Raw genomic sequence first — 19551 nt, 5'->3', positions numbered from 1 at the left:
TCATATGAGGGTGTCAACGATCAACCGTCAACTCTTACCCAAAAAAAAAAATCAACCGAAAATCAACTGATCGTGGAAGTCACGCTAAACAAGAAGAGAGAGCCCAGGAATCCGTATCCTACACCTCTGCAACGCTTTGCCATGGCCAAGTGGCCCAAGTCACATCGATCGTCCTCCTCGCCTTGCTCTGCCCCGGTTTTTTTTTTTTTTTTTTTTGGGTGAATCCCCGGTTTCTATTTCTATGAAGAAAGTTCCAATTGAAATTGGTAAGAGTCACCCAAAAACTTTAAAAAATGAAATGATAACGTTCAAGGTCAATTTATATATATATATATAACACTCTTAATCTACCTAATATTCGATTGCGCTATCTTGAATGCATTCTTTAACAAAAATGTCGTGTTAACTACATACCTCAATATTAGAGAAACAGAGGTCATAATTCATTTGTTTTTAGAAAACTTCACATAAAACTTTAAAAATACAGTTAGTATAAGGGAGAAATTCATAACAAGTTGGCTTGAAATATGCTGGTGGGCATAAAATATACTCTTGGGTGAGAGACTGTGCCAACTTACTCCAACATCGACTTCATGAAAGAACATCCCATCAGGACCTGGTGCTTTCCATCCTCCTATTTGAACAAAACAAATGTCTTCGTGGTCTCCAATCCTCACCTACCCCACCCCCAACTTATAAACTTAGCCTCAAATTACTAATGCCCATATAGTATTAAATTTTGCTAATTAATTGATGACATCACATCTTTGTTAGGGGCTGAGCAGTAATTTGGAAAACCAGTGTCTGGAGACTGGAGTCTGGACGCAGGAACCACATAATCAGGTAGCATCCTTTTTCCCATAATATACATGAACTAGTTTGTAAAAATGTCTAGTACAGAAAATACCAAAAAAATTCTCATCAACCCAACATCTGCAGATTATAGAATTACAACACTTCTAACAAAGCCAAGAAAATAAATGCCATCTGAGTATAAATATTGCACAACACAGATAGGACTCAAGAAGAGGATACCTTGATGAGGAACTACAATGTTTTCATCTCAAAGGCAACCCTTTCTTCCCCAAGTCTTAATTGAATCCTTGCCGGTATTGACGTGAAAGTCTTTTCCAGTATATTCAAATAGAGTCATTTGCATCAAAATTAACTGGGTGCAGGAGCTGCAACTATACTGCAAGGCAGGATGGATATATATATATATATATATATATATATATATATATATATATATATATATATATATATATATATATATATATATATATATATATATATATATATATACACCCTGCAGTCTCAAACTCATGACTGAGATTTCTCTGACATTTTGGCTCTAGCAAAAAATACCCCTGCCACAAGTCCTGCATATGCAATTCAAGAAAGTGAGCAACTTTGATCTCGACATTGAGATTGCTCAAACATTTTGGCTGTTCCAAAAAAAACACTCTTACCAAAAATTGCAAATTGCAATTTAAGAAAGCGGGAAATATAACAGGGAGATATTTATCTCTGAAAACATACCAAAGAGAATGCTTGCACAGTTCTCCAAACTAGTTTGGACATTGAAAAGCAGTATCCCAGCAATGGAGAGAGGAATCTTATTCAGTGACCCCACAAGGCTGCAGAACAAACAAACGTCAGCCAGAAAGGCTTGGCTAAAATTATTTTCATAAATAAATATATATATATATATATTTTTTTTTTTGTTGTTACAACTTCACTACTTATCTACAGTCAACTTAACAAGTTTAGAAATCATTTCATACAAAGAAGCTTAAAAATGGTTATATATCAACGTAGATGACATCTATCTCTGTAAACCACATATGCCAGATTGTCCAAACTATTGGCCAAGAAGGTACACTGAATGAAACTGAATTAGCTTGATGGTAGAGATGAATGGGATGAACCAAATGATTACTTGCAAAATATGGAGGGGCTGGGATGAAGAGAGATGGATGGAGTGAAGGCAGACCAACAGTCTGCCGAAGGAAAATTCCTCCAATCTGAAACCCTCGATGCTCGACACCTTGATCTCTCCTTACAATGAAACTCCCAATAATTTTATTCATCAAATCTGTGTTTGTTATGAGCATTGGCTGTCTATTTCTAGCCTTTATTACCGACTCCTAATAGGTTTAACATCAAAAATAGAATTCAAATAGGACTCGTACTTATCCTAGACTGACTCAAATAATAATCTAAAAACAGATTTGGACCCCTTAACAAACTCCTAATTATAATTATGCCTAGCTGGGTCTCAAGTAGGGCTGTCAAAATAACCAGAATAACCCTGGTAACAAATTATGCTCCTAATGCTGCTGGGCAGTAACCTAGGCTGCTGGACCTGCATCAGAAATATTAAAACCCAACTCATGTACAAGCATAGGACGATTTGATGATTAAATCAATGGAAGGTAAATCATTCATCAGAACCTCATCAAACATGTCTTTTCAAAGCACTGTTTTCAGGAAGCTTGGGGACAAGTTCATTGATGACTAATTTCAGTCGAGTGGCATGGCCGTCAATTTCTAAAAACCATCATAAGTCCCAGTACATCTAGTCAATCCCTTGACAGATTTGAAAATAAACAATGATTCGAAGTTTAAAATTCATGTTTAGTTTGGGTATAATACAGGATATAATAGAACATGCATTTAAAATCTTTTATACAGTAAAATACACCACTAGGATGTTTCTAGATAAAATATTCAGAGAAGGCAAAAACCAAGATTCTGACCCACAACATAATAAAGAAACTATCAAGCTGGACTAAAACCTGTAGTTTTTCCCAAATACTGCAGGAACTTCTCAAACTGACAAATAAACGAGTCAGGTTTGGGTAGACACCTAGCAATTACACTTAGTATAACAGCTAGACCAATTTGAGTCGACACATTGCCAGCCAAGTGACTTATATAGAACTTCAAACAGAAAATTTAGGTCACAACCATCAAAATTATAGGTCAAATGCCAACAGAATATGCAATAGTTACCTATATGTTGTCGCCCCAGTCTGATGAAGAAACCACATTGAAGTGAAGCTGATCGCAAGGCCTAAAAATCCACTTGATGTCAGGACAAGCCAAAACATAGGCATCTTCAAAAGTGGCCTGCCAATTCACTTCACACACATGTAAGGACCAATAAGATAACAAAACTATGCCCAAGATAGCACTGAACATAAATTTGAAGTAGCTTTCATGACAGAAAGATTCATTTGAAGCTAGTGGCAATCTATCCAACCTATCTGCTTCGCAGTACCATATTTTTTAATGGAATAATTAAACTTTAGCCTAATTAGGGTTGGATACTCTCTAAGTACATCGCCATCCAAGGTTCAAATTATCAGAATTGTGCATCATATCTGAAAGGTGGTTCTAAGAGACGTATCGTATCATAACATGTCATTCGCACTACCATTTTTTTATGGAATAATTAAACTTTAGCCTAATTAGGGTTGGATACTCTCTAATTACATCACCATCCAAGGTTCAAATTATCAGCATTGTGCATCATATCGAAAGGTGGTTCTAACAGACGTATCATATCATAGCATGTCAGAGAGAGGCAAGATACTAAAGATGTGTACGGAAATAATCAATAAATGTATGGAAATACTCAGTATGTATGCAAATACTCTTTGAAGAATAAAACAGAATGAATAAATAATATATAAAATATATCATGAACTAAAAGAGAAATGTCAAAGGACTGTCATATGATTGGATATGATGTACATTCTAAAGAGGGAGAAATTAGCACTACTTGGTGAAATAGGTTTTTCTAGAATCAATTATAAACCATCTGCCAGAGGTTGTGACAATCTGAACGGTCCCACTACCTTTCAATGTTGCACAAAAGCCATTGCTTCACATTCAGCTAGCACTAAAAAGGCTACTATAAGTGGTAGAATTATTCCAACATGACGCACAGCGCAGAATGTTGGGCGGTTGAGAAGTGCCCAACAGATAAATTAAGTGCAGTGGAGATGGGGATGTTAAGATGGAAGCTAGAAATGCAAAGAAAGACATAGCAAGGAATGATTATTTCAGATTTGGCTCAATACATGAAAAGCTACAAGAAAGTTGTTTGAGGTGGCATGACCATGTGCAACAAAGGACTTGAGAAGCCACAAAGGAGTGACTTGATTCACATCAAAGGAACTGACGAGCAAGGGGAAGTCCTAAACTACCCCCAGAGGAGTAGTGACAAAAAACATGCACAGCATTAGGCCTTGAATCACATACGACTTCCCAAAGAGCATTCACGAGCAAGGATCCATGTAGCTGACCCCATTTAATTAGGAAAGGGCTATGTTGTCATTGAGGTTTCTTGGTACCTTAAAAAGATACAAGTATCAGTATCGGTTAGGTTGGCGGATACAGGATGTTGCCTAATACCTTTGTGCTATCACAACTCAACATTCGAATCCTTCATAACACTAAAACCCAGTCCATGTTGAAGACTGGATACAGGCTTTACTTCCTGGGAGACACCTCAACCCTTGAAACCCTCAAGCAGATTAAGGTTAGTGGAAAGTATTTAGCATGGAAATGGTCAAAGTTTTAAATATCACAACGGATTTGGAAGGAAGAATTGAGACTTAAAAGTTGACTTGATGTAGGAATTTCATTTTTCTTTTGAATGTTACAATAAGAAATTCAAAATTTAGGAGGAAATACACATATGCATAAAGGACAAACTCAATAGGACTGACGGGGCAAGGGAAGAAAACAAGAAGTTCCAGAATAGGACAAATTTTGCAAGAAAGAACAGACTAATTCGATTAAGCTGGATCATAGTGATTGTAAATCAGATTATTATCAATCATGAAAGTCCTTGATGGATGTTGGGCATTACCAAATGGAATCAAGTAAAGATCAAACCCAGGTGATAACATATTCATCAATGGCAATCACTAAAGAAGAGACTCTTAGAAGGATTAACATGAAAACTAAAGGGGAAAAAAAGGCTATTAAAACCACTTTCTATACCCTAAACAGTAAACACCACTTATGTAGGAACATATACATGTGTTAAGCACCTATGGTACACAATTAGACACTCATTTGTATAAGCTACTTGACAAATTTCCTTTTTGATTGAATGCTTACGTGGTCCCCTTTTTTAACCTGCCTTGACTATGATTCATGTCAACACAACATAACAGTAAACATAAAAATATTTGTGTTGCCCCGTAAATTAACAAACTTGCATCTTTCACCTATATTATATAATAAACCTAACAAAGAGAAAATGTATTTCATAATCTAAGTATTACATAGTCCCAATGTTATGATCTTTAAACCTTAGAGGCTTAGAGCACGAACTTGGAATGATTCATTATAGAGATAATCAAACAATATGCCAAGAGGGGTTATCTGTTAATTCTACATAGCAATGTCACCATTGATGGGATTTAGGTTTCCAACATTCTGTATGCCTTTGTTGTCAAGATGTGAAGAAAGAAGATTGATCGGGTCAAGTTGTAATTATCTTATATTCAACAGAGATACATATACAGACTAGACAGTAGTTATTTGATATTTAGAATGAACACGGAAGAAACCATGGGGAAAAAAGGACTGGAGTTTAAAGTTACTAAACCAAGATAAGATCTAAATAATAGAAACTAGGAGGGAAAAACTCACGTGTTATAGAGAAAATCCACCTCATTGAACAGAAAAATAAGCAGTATGCCCAGAGGCAACGAAAGAATGTTATTGAGCAACACCATTGAAAATTCATTCAAGTTTCCAGATTTGGTTGCTTGTTTTGCAGTATCCATGACCCTGCGTAGCATTAACTGTATAAAAACAAAGGCATCCTTCAGAAACAAATAAAACCATTTGCATGCACTAAATTACCAAATTAGAAACACAGATACTTTTAGATAAACTTCGTAGCAAGCTTAGGAGTCAGGACTCGTGTGCTTCAGAGCTATGTAGCAGAAGGTACAGTGTCGCAAATAAGATTTTTAGCTATGATGCAGTTAAGAAACAGGGATGCAGATCTTCAGTCCTCATGCTTAAGACATCAGTACAGTTACAAATTTTACATTCAGCAAGCTGACCCCATGGATCATGCTGTTGTTTATTTCTCTGACGTTAATTATCCTTATCAGTGATTAGGATCTGCAACCTCAATGGATCTTCTTCCATTTGTCAAATTTTCTGTTTGTTACAGTATACAGCTGCAAAAAATTATTGGTTGGTAAATACTCATCCAACCCTTTGGGGGGTGCTAATATAATAAGGGTAGTGATGCAGATCCAGCCCCTAATTAGGGCCCCCAGAGTTGCTGCCCTGACCTCAGAGCCCAGGTGAAGCCCTAGGCTGTCCAGCAGCACGTCAAGTCCTTATCGTTTTTTCTTATTAATTTTGCTTTTAGCATTATTAATAGTGGCAGTTCAGTAATTCTGCCTAACTTTAATCAGGGTCAACAAGGTTATTTAGGTTATCAGTCTTTTATTTCAAGTAAAGCCCCATGCTTTGGGACTCATAATCCTTGTAGAGATCTAACTATAAAGAACTAGTTTGATGTTCTATTTCCTAGTCTAAGTCTGATACCAAGTTCTAATGTCAATAAGATTTCTTTTCATAACCGATTGGAAGAGACACCAGGTTATTTTGAGTTTCTCTTCTAAAATAGTGTACCCAACTCCTTGTAAGGAAACTCCAGGTGTTTGACGGAAGGTTCTTTATGAAATCAAGCAAGATCTTTACTTTTGTTGTGGATTTCAACCTGCACCAGTCAACTTCAGCTCCTCCACATTTCAAGACAAAGGCTGCCGCTCCACTATCCAAGTAAGTGGCAGCCAGCACCCCTTCCCCCCTTCTCCTATCACTTTTTCTATTTTCTTTAGTTTTCAGACTCCCCAAGAATCGAAAATTCAAAGTCAGATCTATACCAATCTGACCATTAGACCTGTCCCAAACTTTAAGCACATCATCCCCTAAACCGTAGTGACTTCAGATCCTTGTTTGACCCCATTTAGGCCACTCAAAAACAAGAACCTTCAGTTGAAACTAGACCCTCAATGGTACTTATCTAACCCAAAAGTAGTCCATTATTTAAAACCATGATATCTCCAAGAACTGCTCTGCAAGGAATCCTTTGCTTGGCCAATAAGTTTCTTCCTTGTCATAAATAACAGTGATGTGGCAACCCACCACAAACTCCCTTTCTCATTTTCGTTGAACCAGTCATTGTCATGAGTAAGTGCTTGAAGGTAAAACAGAACAAAAAAAGAAGAAATGGACCCAATCAGGCTCGAGTAGGGATCAATAGCTGACTACTGGATCTGGTTGACAGTTATTATGACATATAGATGCTTCTCCCTGTGATATTTCATGAAATGGAGAGTCAGAAATGAAGAATATGAATTTCTATATTCTAAAATAAATCTCATAACTTAAATCAACAACATGAACATTAGCTCTGAGAAAGTATTGCATACTGAGGTTAACATGAAAAATCTTAGGAAGCATGACCAATTTGTATTCCAAGGTAAACTTCTAGAGTAAGCTAAAATATCTACCGAATATGATGCCGTTAAGAAGCAATTGATAGTTTGCCACATGTAGCCCATAGCGTGGAAAGAAAGATCTGTGATTCCTCCCGAAATTGCTGAAATGATCTGCACAAATCAAACAATAAACCCTCCTGCTTTTGAAGGATCATTTTGTGACAAGGACAAACATAAACTCAAGTAAAGAGAGACTGAAAGACCTTGCAATGCCCTATGATATTCAAAATAGATATGAGAGATCAGGCAGCTGACATGACAAAAAAACCTTAATGCACCCTAGGTTAGAGACTATTGTAGGGCAAGGGTTCATGTAGACTGTAGCTGTAACACCCCGTAATTAAACTCTACTACTTTAACAATATTGAATGTGGTATTGTTAGGTCCTAGAGGAGAAGTGGACTGAATAACCAAAAGCCATGGGACTAGGTAAATCAATGAACGGAATAGTACTTTGTTAAACGGCACTGGTAAGTGGACTCAGCTTCTGAACCAACTCTAGCTATATTGACCCAAGTTTAGTTAATTGTTAATAGGAGTGAATGTGATAAAAATGGAAAATTGGAATGGACTAACCCAAATGGTTCAAAGATGATTCCTTGAAGGGTACAATTCGGATTTTAGGTTAAAAGAGAATCCAATGGGTTGGTTTCCGTCATGATTGAACCAGACTATATAAGCTGAGCTTGTCTCTTAGATAAGCCCTAAAGCTCATTCTATTAGCGAAGGAAAAAGAGAGAGAACAACGGAGGACTAGAGAAAGAGAGAAGAGGAGCTGGAGGAGGGAATTGTAGACTAGTAAGAGCAAATTCAGACTTGAAAAATAGAGATTCAACTCAGGCTTGTAAGCTGAATCTAAAGGATTTAGAATTGCACACACTTGAAGGGATTTTCAGCTTGATTTGAGCTCAGAGCTCAGAGCTCAGGTAAGACTTGAACCCTATATGAGATTATGACTTTGAGCTCCTAGATAGACCATGAATGAATGTAGCAACTGAGTTTTCAATGGATATAGGATGATTATGGCCAAATCCGAGTTTCAAAATGGAATAAAAGGTAGGGTTGAAATTCTGTTTTGGTAGACCGACCCTCATGTAGTATTTGGACCAAAACTTTGTTGCTGCAATCCAAATTGTATGATCTTGGTATCATTTTAAAGAGGGCTAGAAGGGCTACAAATGTTGTGAAATAGGAATTTTCTGAATTCAAAAAGGATCTAGGTAAAAATCCCATGATAACAAGACCAAATGCAGTTTGTGGCTATCAGGACAGCAATTAACGGCAAGCTTCTCTTTGATGCCACTCTACACCAATCACTTTTGGTTACCTTGGGTCCAAATGGTCCTAGAATGCCCTGTTTGAACTAGTCTTTTATTTCCTATGAGCCATAGAATGAGCTAAAGTAAATGACACTCGTTTGAGTCCTAAAATTGAATGAAAAAGAGTTGGACACTAAGACTAGGGACCTTAATGTAACCTTCCTTTGGTGGAAGTTGTAGACCCTACGGAATGAGTCTTGTACGAATGGTGCTGACAAGAAAAAGAGTGGAGTGACACTTGACTTTGGAAATAGAAAAAGGGTAAACAAGACAAGGTTGGGTAAGTAATATGTATCAATTTATGTGCTTGGAGAATGTTCCTTTATGTTTAATGAACATATTATAATGTGATTGTTAAATCTGATCATGTTCTAAGGTTGTAATGGTTGCCACTTATGTATGTCCTTTTGATGTTGGGCGGAATGTTAAGATACCATGATATGAATTAGGATCATCATCCATGTTAAAGTGCTTCTCTAGGAACCATGTTGGTTATACCTTGCAATTAAAACAAGAGAGTTCATCAATGAAACTGAAACTAGAAATGCTAAAAGATAAAAATTAAAAATGAATAAAAGTTATTATGCTGAGGAGCACAACTTCTACAAGTCCTGGAACCTAGTGTACCCAAATGGGAGGGCCTGAAGCAAAACTAGAAAGTGGAAAGATAAGGTCTAGCTGATGATAGCTACCTACAAGGAATATCAGACCTTGTGCCACAAGACTAAAATTGAGAACCCAATATGGGAACCCTCAAGACTGAGATTGAGACTGCTGCCACTTATGTGGATTAGACTGAGATATCCTCTCTATAGATGAAGCTTGGGTCTAAGACTTAAGAGGAAATGAAAGTAAATGAAATGAATTGAAAAGAAAAAGTTATGAATAGAGTTGAATTGAAGTTTTAACTGGGAAAATGGTAAGAGTTGTTTATTTATTACACATTTACACCACATTACCTGAATAGTTTTGCATATTGCTTATTGGGATTGTAAAGCTCATTACTTTTAATGACAATAGATGCACAGGTCCAGAATAAAGCCAACAGGGTTGACACAAAGGTGATGGTTCATTTTCGATGATTTCTTATTCAGATTAGTAGAATATAAAGCTTATCCTGTGATGTATGTATATATCCAGCTCTAAGGAAGGTACAAGGATAAGTGTAATTTAAGCTAGCACTTCAGCACTCTCTATATATTGTGTAAGAGTATGACAGGTGCCATCAATCAGGGTATTTCAATTTCCTCCTTTCTACCCATGTTTCCGTGTTGTTATGGTAAGACTCTGATGATAGGTTTAACAGGTAAGGTGAACTGCCACGTGCCCCGGTAGGTTTTGTTGATGGGCCACACCTAGCCCTAGAAATTGGGGTCGTGACAGTAGCAGATCAGGCAGCTGAATGATCAATAAATGCCAGGTTTTGACCAATTTCATTCCAACCCAGTTTCAGTGGTTTTGAATTATCCATCAAATGTTGAGTTTTACCCCAAAAAAAAACAGGTTTCAACCAAATTTTGATTTCTAGGCGGTTGAAACCTGGCTCAATATTGAGATCTTTATCCTTGCACGCAATTGAGTTGCCAAAACCTACCACTTACCATTAAAACTTTAAGTCTTTTGAGTAAATCTCTTTATGCCACACCAGCTTTGTTTGCTAAATTTGGCAAACAATCAGTTTTTATCAACTGAGTTTATCCCCCATAGCATGAACAGGAACAAATGAAAAAATAATAATAATAACTACTACTAAATAACATAGGCCTTATAAGAATAAAATGGCTTAAAGTAACACAAGTAACACATGCCTAAAAATGAAGTGGATCATAAGAGGCTTTCAACTGCAAAATGAAACAACTTCAAAAAGAATATTTTATATATTTTAAATCCAAGATGAAAAATTCAGCCACGGAAAGTACCATTAAGAACAATGCAACCCAGACCCTTCTATCATGATGCTTCTTAAAAAGATACATTTCACCAACAGCAGTGATCACATTGGTGACATTTTTCAGGACCGTTACCATAGCAACATTAATGTATGCCAAGCTGCAAACAAGGATCAAAGTAAAGAGAAATGAGAAAAACAAACTTTTTCACATGATGATATAGAAAAAGATAGTTTGTCTATAGTTTTTGAGCATCAATTGAAAAAATCAAAGAATAAAAAAAGACAATATTGCAAAAGTAAATATGAGTCATATGACAGAATATTCATTAGGTAATACATTGATCAAGATTCAAGTTCTGGCATTAAAAATGCTGAGAAGACTACATACCAAGTGTATAAACGTAATGCTGATACTCCATCATTCCATATAAACCAAAATACCCTTCATAACATATGCTTTTTAGTGGAAAGTTTGATACTTTTACATGGAACACCATGAGAGAAAATAATTACAAGAAAAAAGAACAATGAGGTTCAAGCTTTCAGTTTTGATTGGGATAGCGATCCCTCAATACTTAAGTACAAGTTTGGAATTTCAGTTGACCTATTTCAGCCTCTTAACCTATTTCCGTTTCTTAAGTACCTAATGGTGATACCCTGCCATTCTATAGATCCTTCGAAAGTTCAGTTTGTTAAGTACAAGTTACATGGTGCATGACTACTCATTATCGATTGAATTGCTCTGCCCATCATCTTAGTACCACAGTGTTCACGGGGCCATAGATCTTATTTTGACCATGCCAACGAGGTTTCGACCTTCTCTAAGGCGAAACCGAGGGTTGCATCTGGTTTGTACTAATTCTGAAAGATTTTGTGAAATCACTTGATTTCTTCCTACTTTTTGACTTTCTTCGACTCATTTAACCTTTCTACAACTTGGATTTGCATGTGGGACTTAACTTCTTCTTTTTTCAATAACTTAAATCTAATTTATGGAAGAATTAGCTTCTAGATATAGTGCTGGGTATATAATATGTCATGTGATACTTGTACTGAGCGGAAGAAATTAATACATATGCGTTGCATCCATAGATGCATCATCAACTTCAATGGTACAAAGCATGTCTGCAGGATCCACCAAGACACGCCATTTATTGAGTAGTGAGTATTCTATACTTATATTTCCCTAACCTAACGTAATGTTTTGAAGGCATTATTCACATTTAAATTGTACCACTTGGCGATCTTTATGCATAACGAATCCATGGAATATGTATGAAATGAGTTCAAAAAGGCGGCATCCATAAAAATATCTTGCTAAAACCTGGACCCTGCCGATTTGAATACCTTGAGTATATATCAAACAAACTTCAACCTAAGACATTCAAAATATATCACATTATGGGTGGTAGAAAACTATTGGAGAAATCCTTATGGGAAACATCCATCCAAAATCCTATATCCCACAGAACACTGAAATTAGCCGAAAAATAAATAGTTAAATAAACATGATTAGAAAAAAAATTCTGACCTAAACATGCTTGTAATAAGCATCCCAACAAATATAACATTCACAGGGAACCAGACGCGAATCAACCTCCATGTGAGTGGTTCTGTTGATACAATGCCCAAAAAGCTCATGATTGATACGATAACCACAGATATCAGATTCTACGTTCAAGAAGAGAAAAGAAAAAAAAGTCAAGAACTTGTCATTCTAATTTTCAGTAAACAGAAATAACAGGCAGAGTCACTCAACAACAAGAAAGAATTACAAACTACAAATATAAATGAATAAGACTGGGGTTGTTTCTCACCTGATAGAGCATTAAAGATATCCCAGCTTTAAAATTGTAGGAGGATAGCACAAACTTGTTAACCAATATCATGCTGCAGGATGAAATGCAATATGCAAGACCAGACAACAAAGCACGGTTATGAATCTTGACTACCCTGTTGCTGTGAATTGTTCTCTCTTTATCTCTTCCCACCATTCCATCTTCCAAGTCCAGTCCATCTTTGGTGAAAGTCTTCATCGCAGAAGGTGCTGTCTTTCAGAAAAGCAGCACTGTTAATTTGGCAATCAGGTTGGTCCAACTGTGAATCATGAATAAAAGATGATATACAAATGAATCATCCTAGCATGATTCATGATCATCCTCCTTCCAGCGTTGATAGCAACACAATGCAGAGAAGGTACGAAACAAACCAAAAAATTCCAATTTCTTTTAATTTTGTCTACACCTATCTTCCAAGCTACAAAATATCAGCATTTCAAACACGAGAATTAAATTTCATCCTCCATTGGCCATAGCACGGTTTTTGTTAAGGTGAAATATAGAACATATTATAGAAGGTAATGACAAAAGCAGAATAGAACATAAATGAAGTTTTTATATGGTGATATAAAACTGCTTTCTTTATATATGTGCAATGACTATCCCTGACAGTTAGTATCCGTCACAACTTGCCACATCAGCAACTATGGTTGGAAATGTACGATAGAGGAACCTTCATCATCTCACTGGTCAAATTTCAACTGAAGACAATGAGGAGAAGTGACTTGATATGTGTAAAAAGTGAAAAAAATTAAAGAAAAAACATGAGATTACATTCTAATGTGGTAATATTACTGTAATTAACTGAACTCTGAACTGCAATTCACTTTTTGACCACTTTGGAGCTTATTTAGGGCCTTGACTGTGAGATTGGACAATTGGTTTTAGGTCCTCCACATGGACCTTTCCTACTCTAAATTAAGGATAAAAAACACCCTGTGTTGATAAAGTGTAAACACAAACTCATATAGTTCAATACTTGCACAACTAATAGGATCTTCAAGACCATAGAACCCAAACTTTTCAAAATAAGTTGGACAAAAACAGGCTATATTAACAAATGAGTTTAATAGATATGAGTAGAAAAAACTTATCAGTTAAGAGTTCTCTTTTTTAATTTAACAATATAAGTTTTGCATGAATGACAGAACGAAAAAGGATAATAAAAACCAAGTCAGAAGTTTGATGGTCAGCCAAAATCCAACAAGAGAAAAGAAGGAACTAAAGTAAACAGATAAACCCAAAATGAATATTTCTGTTGCCTCAGTCGCATAAAGAGAAAACTAAGAACATATTGATTTACATAGTTATCAAGGCAACACCTAAGTCGCATCTTGGTGTGAATGCATCTGGTACCTTGTCACCCTCTTGGTGTTGCCTTAGTTCTTCCTCCCACCACCACCCCCCACCGAAAAGGGGAAAAAAAAAGTCAATTGCTTAGGCGCCATAACAACTATGTCGCCCAATGAATTGCAATGCGGAGGATCAAACAGAAATGTGCCCCCAGAGTGCTTTTCAGTATTCAAACTTAACAGAATATACTATAATACTATAAGATAGATGAACAGCACAACTTAAAAGACTAACCCAACACCAAATACCAGAAGATCAACCTAGCTTATTGCACCAAATACCAGATAACTGTCTTGACAGGATTAGATACTACTAATATTGCTTGTAGCATCATGGGTGGGTACTTTTAAGGTCCACTGCAGTATAATCATCATAAAAAGCCAAAATGAACATTCCAGATAAATTCCTCCCTTAAGGTAACAACCATTGAAAGCTTCTGTTTTCACAAAGGAAATTTTGTACACAGCAATTAAATAACTTATATACACTATGATGGTTTTGATTATCCAATTTTCTAAGCAGATAGTGTTCTTCCAAATGACCCGTTCACCTTCAAGATCATGTAGTGGATGATTCAGATTAGTTCCCTCAATGGATTTGATCCATCACATAATCACATTGACACAATTGATCCTTAACTGATGACGTAGATTCTCCCAATTTTCCAAGATTATATTGTTATTCTTCAAAATGACAAACTCACCTTCAAGATCATCCACTACATGATTCCAGAATTTTTCCCAATGAACTTGATTGACAACATGATCACATTGAGCACAGTCGACACTTATGGTGAGAGTTTGAGACTTATCATAAAGATCACCAAAAGAAAAAACCAAAAAGAATCATAGGGAGAAGAAAGCAGGTATTAGGTTTTCTTGCCTAACAGCCTAGGATTCTTGACCTCCACAATTGGGAATGAGCACTGCCAGCACCCACAAATTGATAAAGATCAATCAACCAACTTATCAGACAAAGGCTTAATTTTCAAAACCAAGAAATCCCACACCAATGCAATAAGGCCACTCTCTAGATCAATCAATCAACTTCTCAGACAAAAGTTGGCTCACATTTTTTAAATCAAGGAACTCCCAAGCGACAGCAATAAGACAACTTCTCCACCACCAGCATAACCCTAACAAGAGCCTGCCCAAGGAGAATAAATATTAATTATTCCTATGCCAACTGAACAGATGACAGATATAACTATATAAGCTTTCCCAACCCCCAAGCCTCCTCTTCATAGATGCTCAACAGTTAACATTTTCCCTCCTATCTATGAACCCTGTCTTAGAAAAGAAATAGTGTTGTTGGATTGATATTTCTACAAGGACTTTAAACCATAAATGAATTATCAGACTGTCTCATTAGAAGGGTTTTGCTACACTGTCTGGTGTGTGTTTGATCAGATGGGAATTTGGATCCACCGCTGCTTTTGAAGATGTTTTACAAAGTTATCTTATATTACTAAATTTCTTCTTATTGTCTTTTGAAAAGTTGTGTCCTGTCCAATTAACTTTTAGGAACCTATCATCAACAGAGTCTCAATACGGATTTGTACAATGGATTTAATTTAAGCAATATTTATTTGCATGCCGCATAATTCATTATGCAATATTGGATAGTTGATAGTTGTATACACAATCAAGAGAATTTTTTTTTTGGGTAGCACAATCAAGCAAATTTAATTATGCTAAACTACTTAAATGGGGAAAAAATCAATTAACCTAATTAATTATTGTCTCTATCTCTAATTAGAATAATAGATATGGATTATTGGACAGACTGACTTATTTAGGTATATCCCACCTCTTCCTTTTCCTAAAAGAAATATAGGTAGTGGCAATTCCACGAGACTGCATACAACAGAAGGCTCTAGGGATTTGGAAACTTTGACCTTGTCAGACTAGGAAAACCTTACACGCGTGTGTGGAGATCAGGGTTTAAGAAACCCTAGAGTGTGAAAAGAAAGTATGTGTGGTTGGATTAAGTAGTTGATTGCACCGAGTTCTATCAATGGGTCAGGTTTGAAAAAACTATTATTTGGGGGAGCAACTTCAATGGTTGTTCTAAGGTAGGTAACCTTGAATCTTCCCTTGTAAATCCGAATGTAAAAGATTCATGATACGAATCTCTGCGCTGCTATTTCGGGTTTAATTTTTCAAATATCACCACAACGGAGAACAAAGTCAAGTGAATACATGAAGAATACTAATCCCCATCGAAAAAAGAATATTCTCTTATTTTCTTCAGGGAGTTTTTAGTTACCAACTCAGAAGAAGATGAAGAAAACAAGAATCAATAAAGCTTAGTCAACATAACAGAAAAGGAAAGAGAAGAACTTGCCTGAATATCCTCAGCTGTTTAAATACGAGTGCAGGCTAGTATTCTATCAATCCGTTATGTTGCCCATTTGAAGCCACCTTGAGTGTATTTGAAGCGTAACAATATCGTGAAGCTCCAGGAAAACACTCCAAGAGAAAAAGCAGAAACAGAAAACACAGAAGGTGGAGCAGAAGAGACTCGATTTAAGGCAGAAGAATTTGACACAGGGCAAATCTTAATTGAGAGAGACAAACAATAAACGACTTGGGTTTTCTGTTTTCAGCAGGAGGAGAAGCAGATGCGGTAAACAAAAGGATTTGATTTTTAGCATGAAGGGAAGACCGGAAGAGAAAGAAAATTCAAAGTTAGGACTTAGGAGTTAGGAGGAGGAGGAGGATTCGAACTTTAATAAACTGCCATAAATATTGGACTCGCAACTCTCGAAGTCGACAAAAACCGCAAATACGCCGTCATAGACTCATACATACATACAACTATACAAGTAAGACTAGTATTTATTTTGGTGTTCTCACCTCTCACCTCTCTGAAGCCGCCGTGGAGCCGCTCGGATCTCTTTACGATTCCCCCTTCTTGCGTGGAATGACTTCGCTTCATCCCACGCGAAGAGAAGAACTATTCGGTTTTTGTTTTTTATCTCGAAAATTGATGGATTTTTCTACATTCAACAAAAAAATAATAATAATAATAATAATAATTTTAATTTGATAGCCCTTCCTTTCCTTTGAGGCGAATAAGTCGGGTAATCAGAGCGAGCACCTTCAAGGCTTCAACAACAACCGCAGATTCAATTAATTTTTTTAATTTTTATGTAAATTGAATTTTTTAAAATAAATATCTATCTATATTTAATATGGATGTTTATTTATGATACGTGAATGTACTTCAACTATAATAATGACGTCCTCCTGTATGGAACAGTAACGCCTCATGTTCCAACTTTGGTTTCCCCGTACATTACCAATCCTCCCCTCCAATCAAATCAATAATTTTAAATAAAATATATTATTCAGAAATTACAATTTGACTTTTTTCCACTCGCCATTCTTGTGATTAATATAAATATATTGGCAATTACCATCATATTATATAATATATTATCGTGGTGGGTTACAACTTACAATGAAAGTCCTTAATAAATTTCATAACTTCTTCTTCTTCTTCTTCTTCGTTAATATTCCATTTTAAATTGACGAATGAATGATCTAATTCTCTTTATCAACAGAACGGATCTGTTCCATATATTCAAATAGCTTCAAGTGGATCACTACTACTAGGGAAAGTGGGGGCCGGTGAAGTAGTATATTAAATTAGAGAAGCAGTCTCTGCTCTTGAGCTAGCGTACGTTAGTGGAGGGTCACCAACACACCATTATTAATATTTCTAGATCTTTTAGGTAGAAAACCAAAATTGTTTAGTTGGTCCTGAACAGCTATAAAATAGCGGCCAACGATGTCGATTGACGACCATATATTCTTATGCCAGCCAAATTCTGCAGTCAAGGAATTGACCACCCCGGGATAGACATTAAACAGGAGTCCAGATCCAAGCTAAGTGAACCGGCTCCTAGACTTCACAAGGAAACCGTACGTGGAGACTTATTACGGACACCCAAGTCTAAGTCTGGGCCTGCATGGTTAGATGGCATGCAGGTGCATGCAGAGATGCTCCCGTGGTTATGGTTTACAACTTGGAGTTGGAGTGTTCCACTTCCACAGTTCACACTTCCACAGTTCCACCCCGGTAAGTAGGAGAATCGATCAGGTCAGCACAAACGAGTTGGCCTTGGCCTCCAATCTTGAGATAAAATGAGGCGGATTAATGACTGTTCGTGTCTCCAGACAAAACATTTCATACTTGTTAGAAGATCCATTGACCTTACACTTATCTGCCGAAAGTGGCATTACAAGTTACAACTAAGTCCAAAGCAAAATCCGAATGTCTCCTCTAAGCATTTTGTTACTTTGCATAGAATTAGTTTCAATAGAATCATGAGTTAGGATTCAAAACACCGTTAATTAGTTTAATATATATATATTATGAATTTCACTAGGATCAATTGGGTTACTTGAATCTATTTTTTACCCTAAAATGGGTTTAAGGCTTTAATATTGTAAAACCTGAACTCAATATTGAATTCATTTTTCGTTTGTGCCTATACACTCCAACACCTAATGTGGAGGCGCATTTGGATTTGTTGGTTACATCAGACTTTGGGATCTTCAAATTGGGGAACGTGGTTTGGAAAACGCATGGTAGGACGACGGATAATCTATTCACCCACCTAAGACTTGGCTGTGAGATAATTAAAATGGGGTATATTAGATGATAAATTTTAAATACTTTAAATAAAAATAAAGGCATTTAACTAATTTTGTAATCTATTTTAATAATAAGATTCGCCATGATTAAATTGTAATATACATATACATGTAAGTGTCAAAGGAGCTTAGTTGGTGATGAAGTGTTTTGCACAAAATATAGGAATTCGAATCATCACCCATTAGAGGAGCACTCTTTGCTCTTTCACGGTTTTACTACCACTAATCCTCTTGCGGCCATCAAAGGAGCGCCCGTCCAGCAGCCGCTCCTTTGATGGCCGCCACATGTCACCAAAACAAAGAAAGCCGTTCGATTTAATTTGGAGTTATTCTTATATTTTTAGATTAAACCGGCTATCAAAACAATTCGGTTCAGATGAATGGACCGAATGGTAAACCAAGCCGGTTACTCGTTAAACCAAAAAAAAAGGTAGCTCCGGCCGCGTCCTCGGTCTTGATTGCCGGGAAACGGCGGTGGCGACGCTGCGTACGGCGAAGATGGAAGGCGTTTGGAGTACGTGAGTTGCCGAGAAGGTGACGCCTGACGGTTGCCGTTCGCCGATAATTACTTCAATGTGGTGGCATCGGCTGTGTTGTTGCACACAGTGGGGAAGGAATTTGGGCATCGATCTGCCACGGCTGGCACAGAGAGGATGAAAGGTTTGTTAGAAGTGGTTAGGGTTTTGAAGGCCGATGGTGTTGGGGTGTTATTGGATCTGGTTCATGTGCCGGAATATGTACAAAGGTTACGGGAACTGCGTATGGAAGACATACGAGTTTTAGAGCGCGTCACCGCTTTCATGGTCACTAGCCATATTGTATTGTTTCGGAAGCCGAGTCAACTGTAGCTAGATATGGCGAATTTAGGGTTGACTGGAGATGCAACAACATCTACTAATCAACTTCAATTTACACCCAAAACCCATATATTAA

At 36.7% G+C, this 19551-nt stretch overlaps 1 protein-coding gene and 1 pseudogene across 5 annotated transcripts; one reads left to right on the top strand and one right to left on the bottom strand.

Moving 5' to 3' along the window:
* Positions 1-361: 361 nt before the first annotated feature.
* Positions 362-16905, bottom strand: GONST1 (golgi nucleotide sugar transporter 1). Of its 5 annotated transcripts, XM_089161099.1 has the most exons (10): positions 16813-16905; positions 12581-12810; positions 12295-12434; positions 10792-10921; positions 7566-7664; positions 5677-5831; positions 3019-3135; positions 1543-1640; positions 1306-1382; positions 362-1225 (listed from the first exon to the last, which is right to left on the bottom strand). In XM_089161099.1, the coding sequence occupies exons 1-9, from the start codon at positions 16892-16894 to the stop codon at positions 1324-1326; spliced, it is 1110 nt and encodes a 369-aa protein (XP_089017225.1). In that variant the 5' UTR covers positions 16895-16905; the 3' UTR covers positions 362-1225; positions 1306-1323. The 5 variants fall into 5 exon arrangements, with proteins under 5 accessions (XP_089017225.1, XP_089017224.1, XP_089017226.1 ...); XM_089161098.1 differs by lacking the exon at positions 362-1225 and having other exon boundaries at positions 1285-1382; positions 16813-16904; XM_089161100.1 differs by lacking the exon at positions 362-1225 and having other exon boundaries at positions 1285-1382; positions 16301-16893.
* A 2139-nt stretch (positions 16906-19044) lies between these two features.
* On the top strand, positions 19045-19516 carry LOC149008828 (uncharacterized; annotated as a pseudogene).
* The last annotated feature ends 35 nt before the right edge of the window (positions 19517-19551 follow it).

This window comes from Hakea prostrata, chromosome 7, assembly GCF_041222555.1.
Source record: "Hakea prostrata isolate BN-2017 chromosome 7, UWA_Hpros_2, whole genome shotgun sequence".
In the NCBI taxonomy this organism is placed as follows: Eukaryota; Viridiplantae; Streptophyta; class Magnoliopsida; order Proteales; family Proteaceae; genus Hakea; species Hakea prostrata.
The sequence above is the reverse complement of the archived record's forward strand: the minus strand, read 5'-3'. Positions and strand labels throughout refer to the sequence as shown.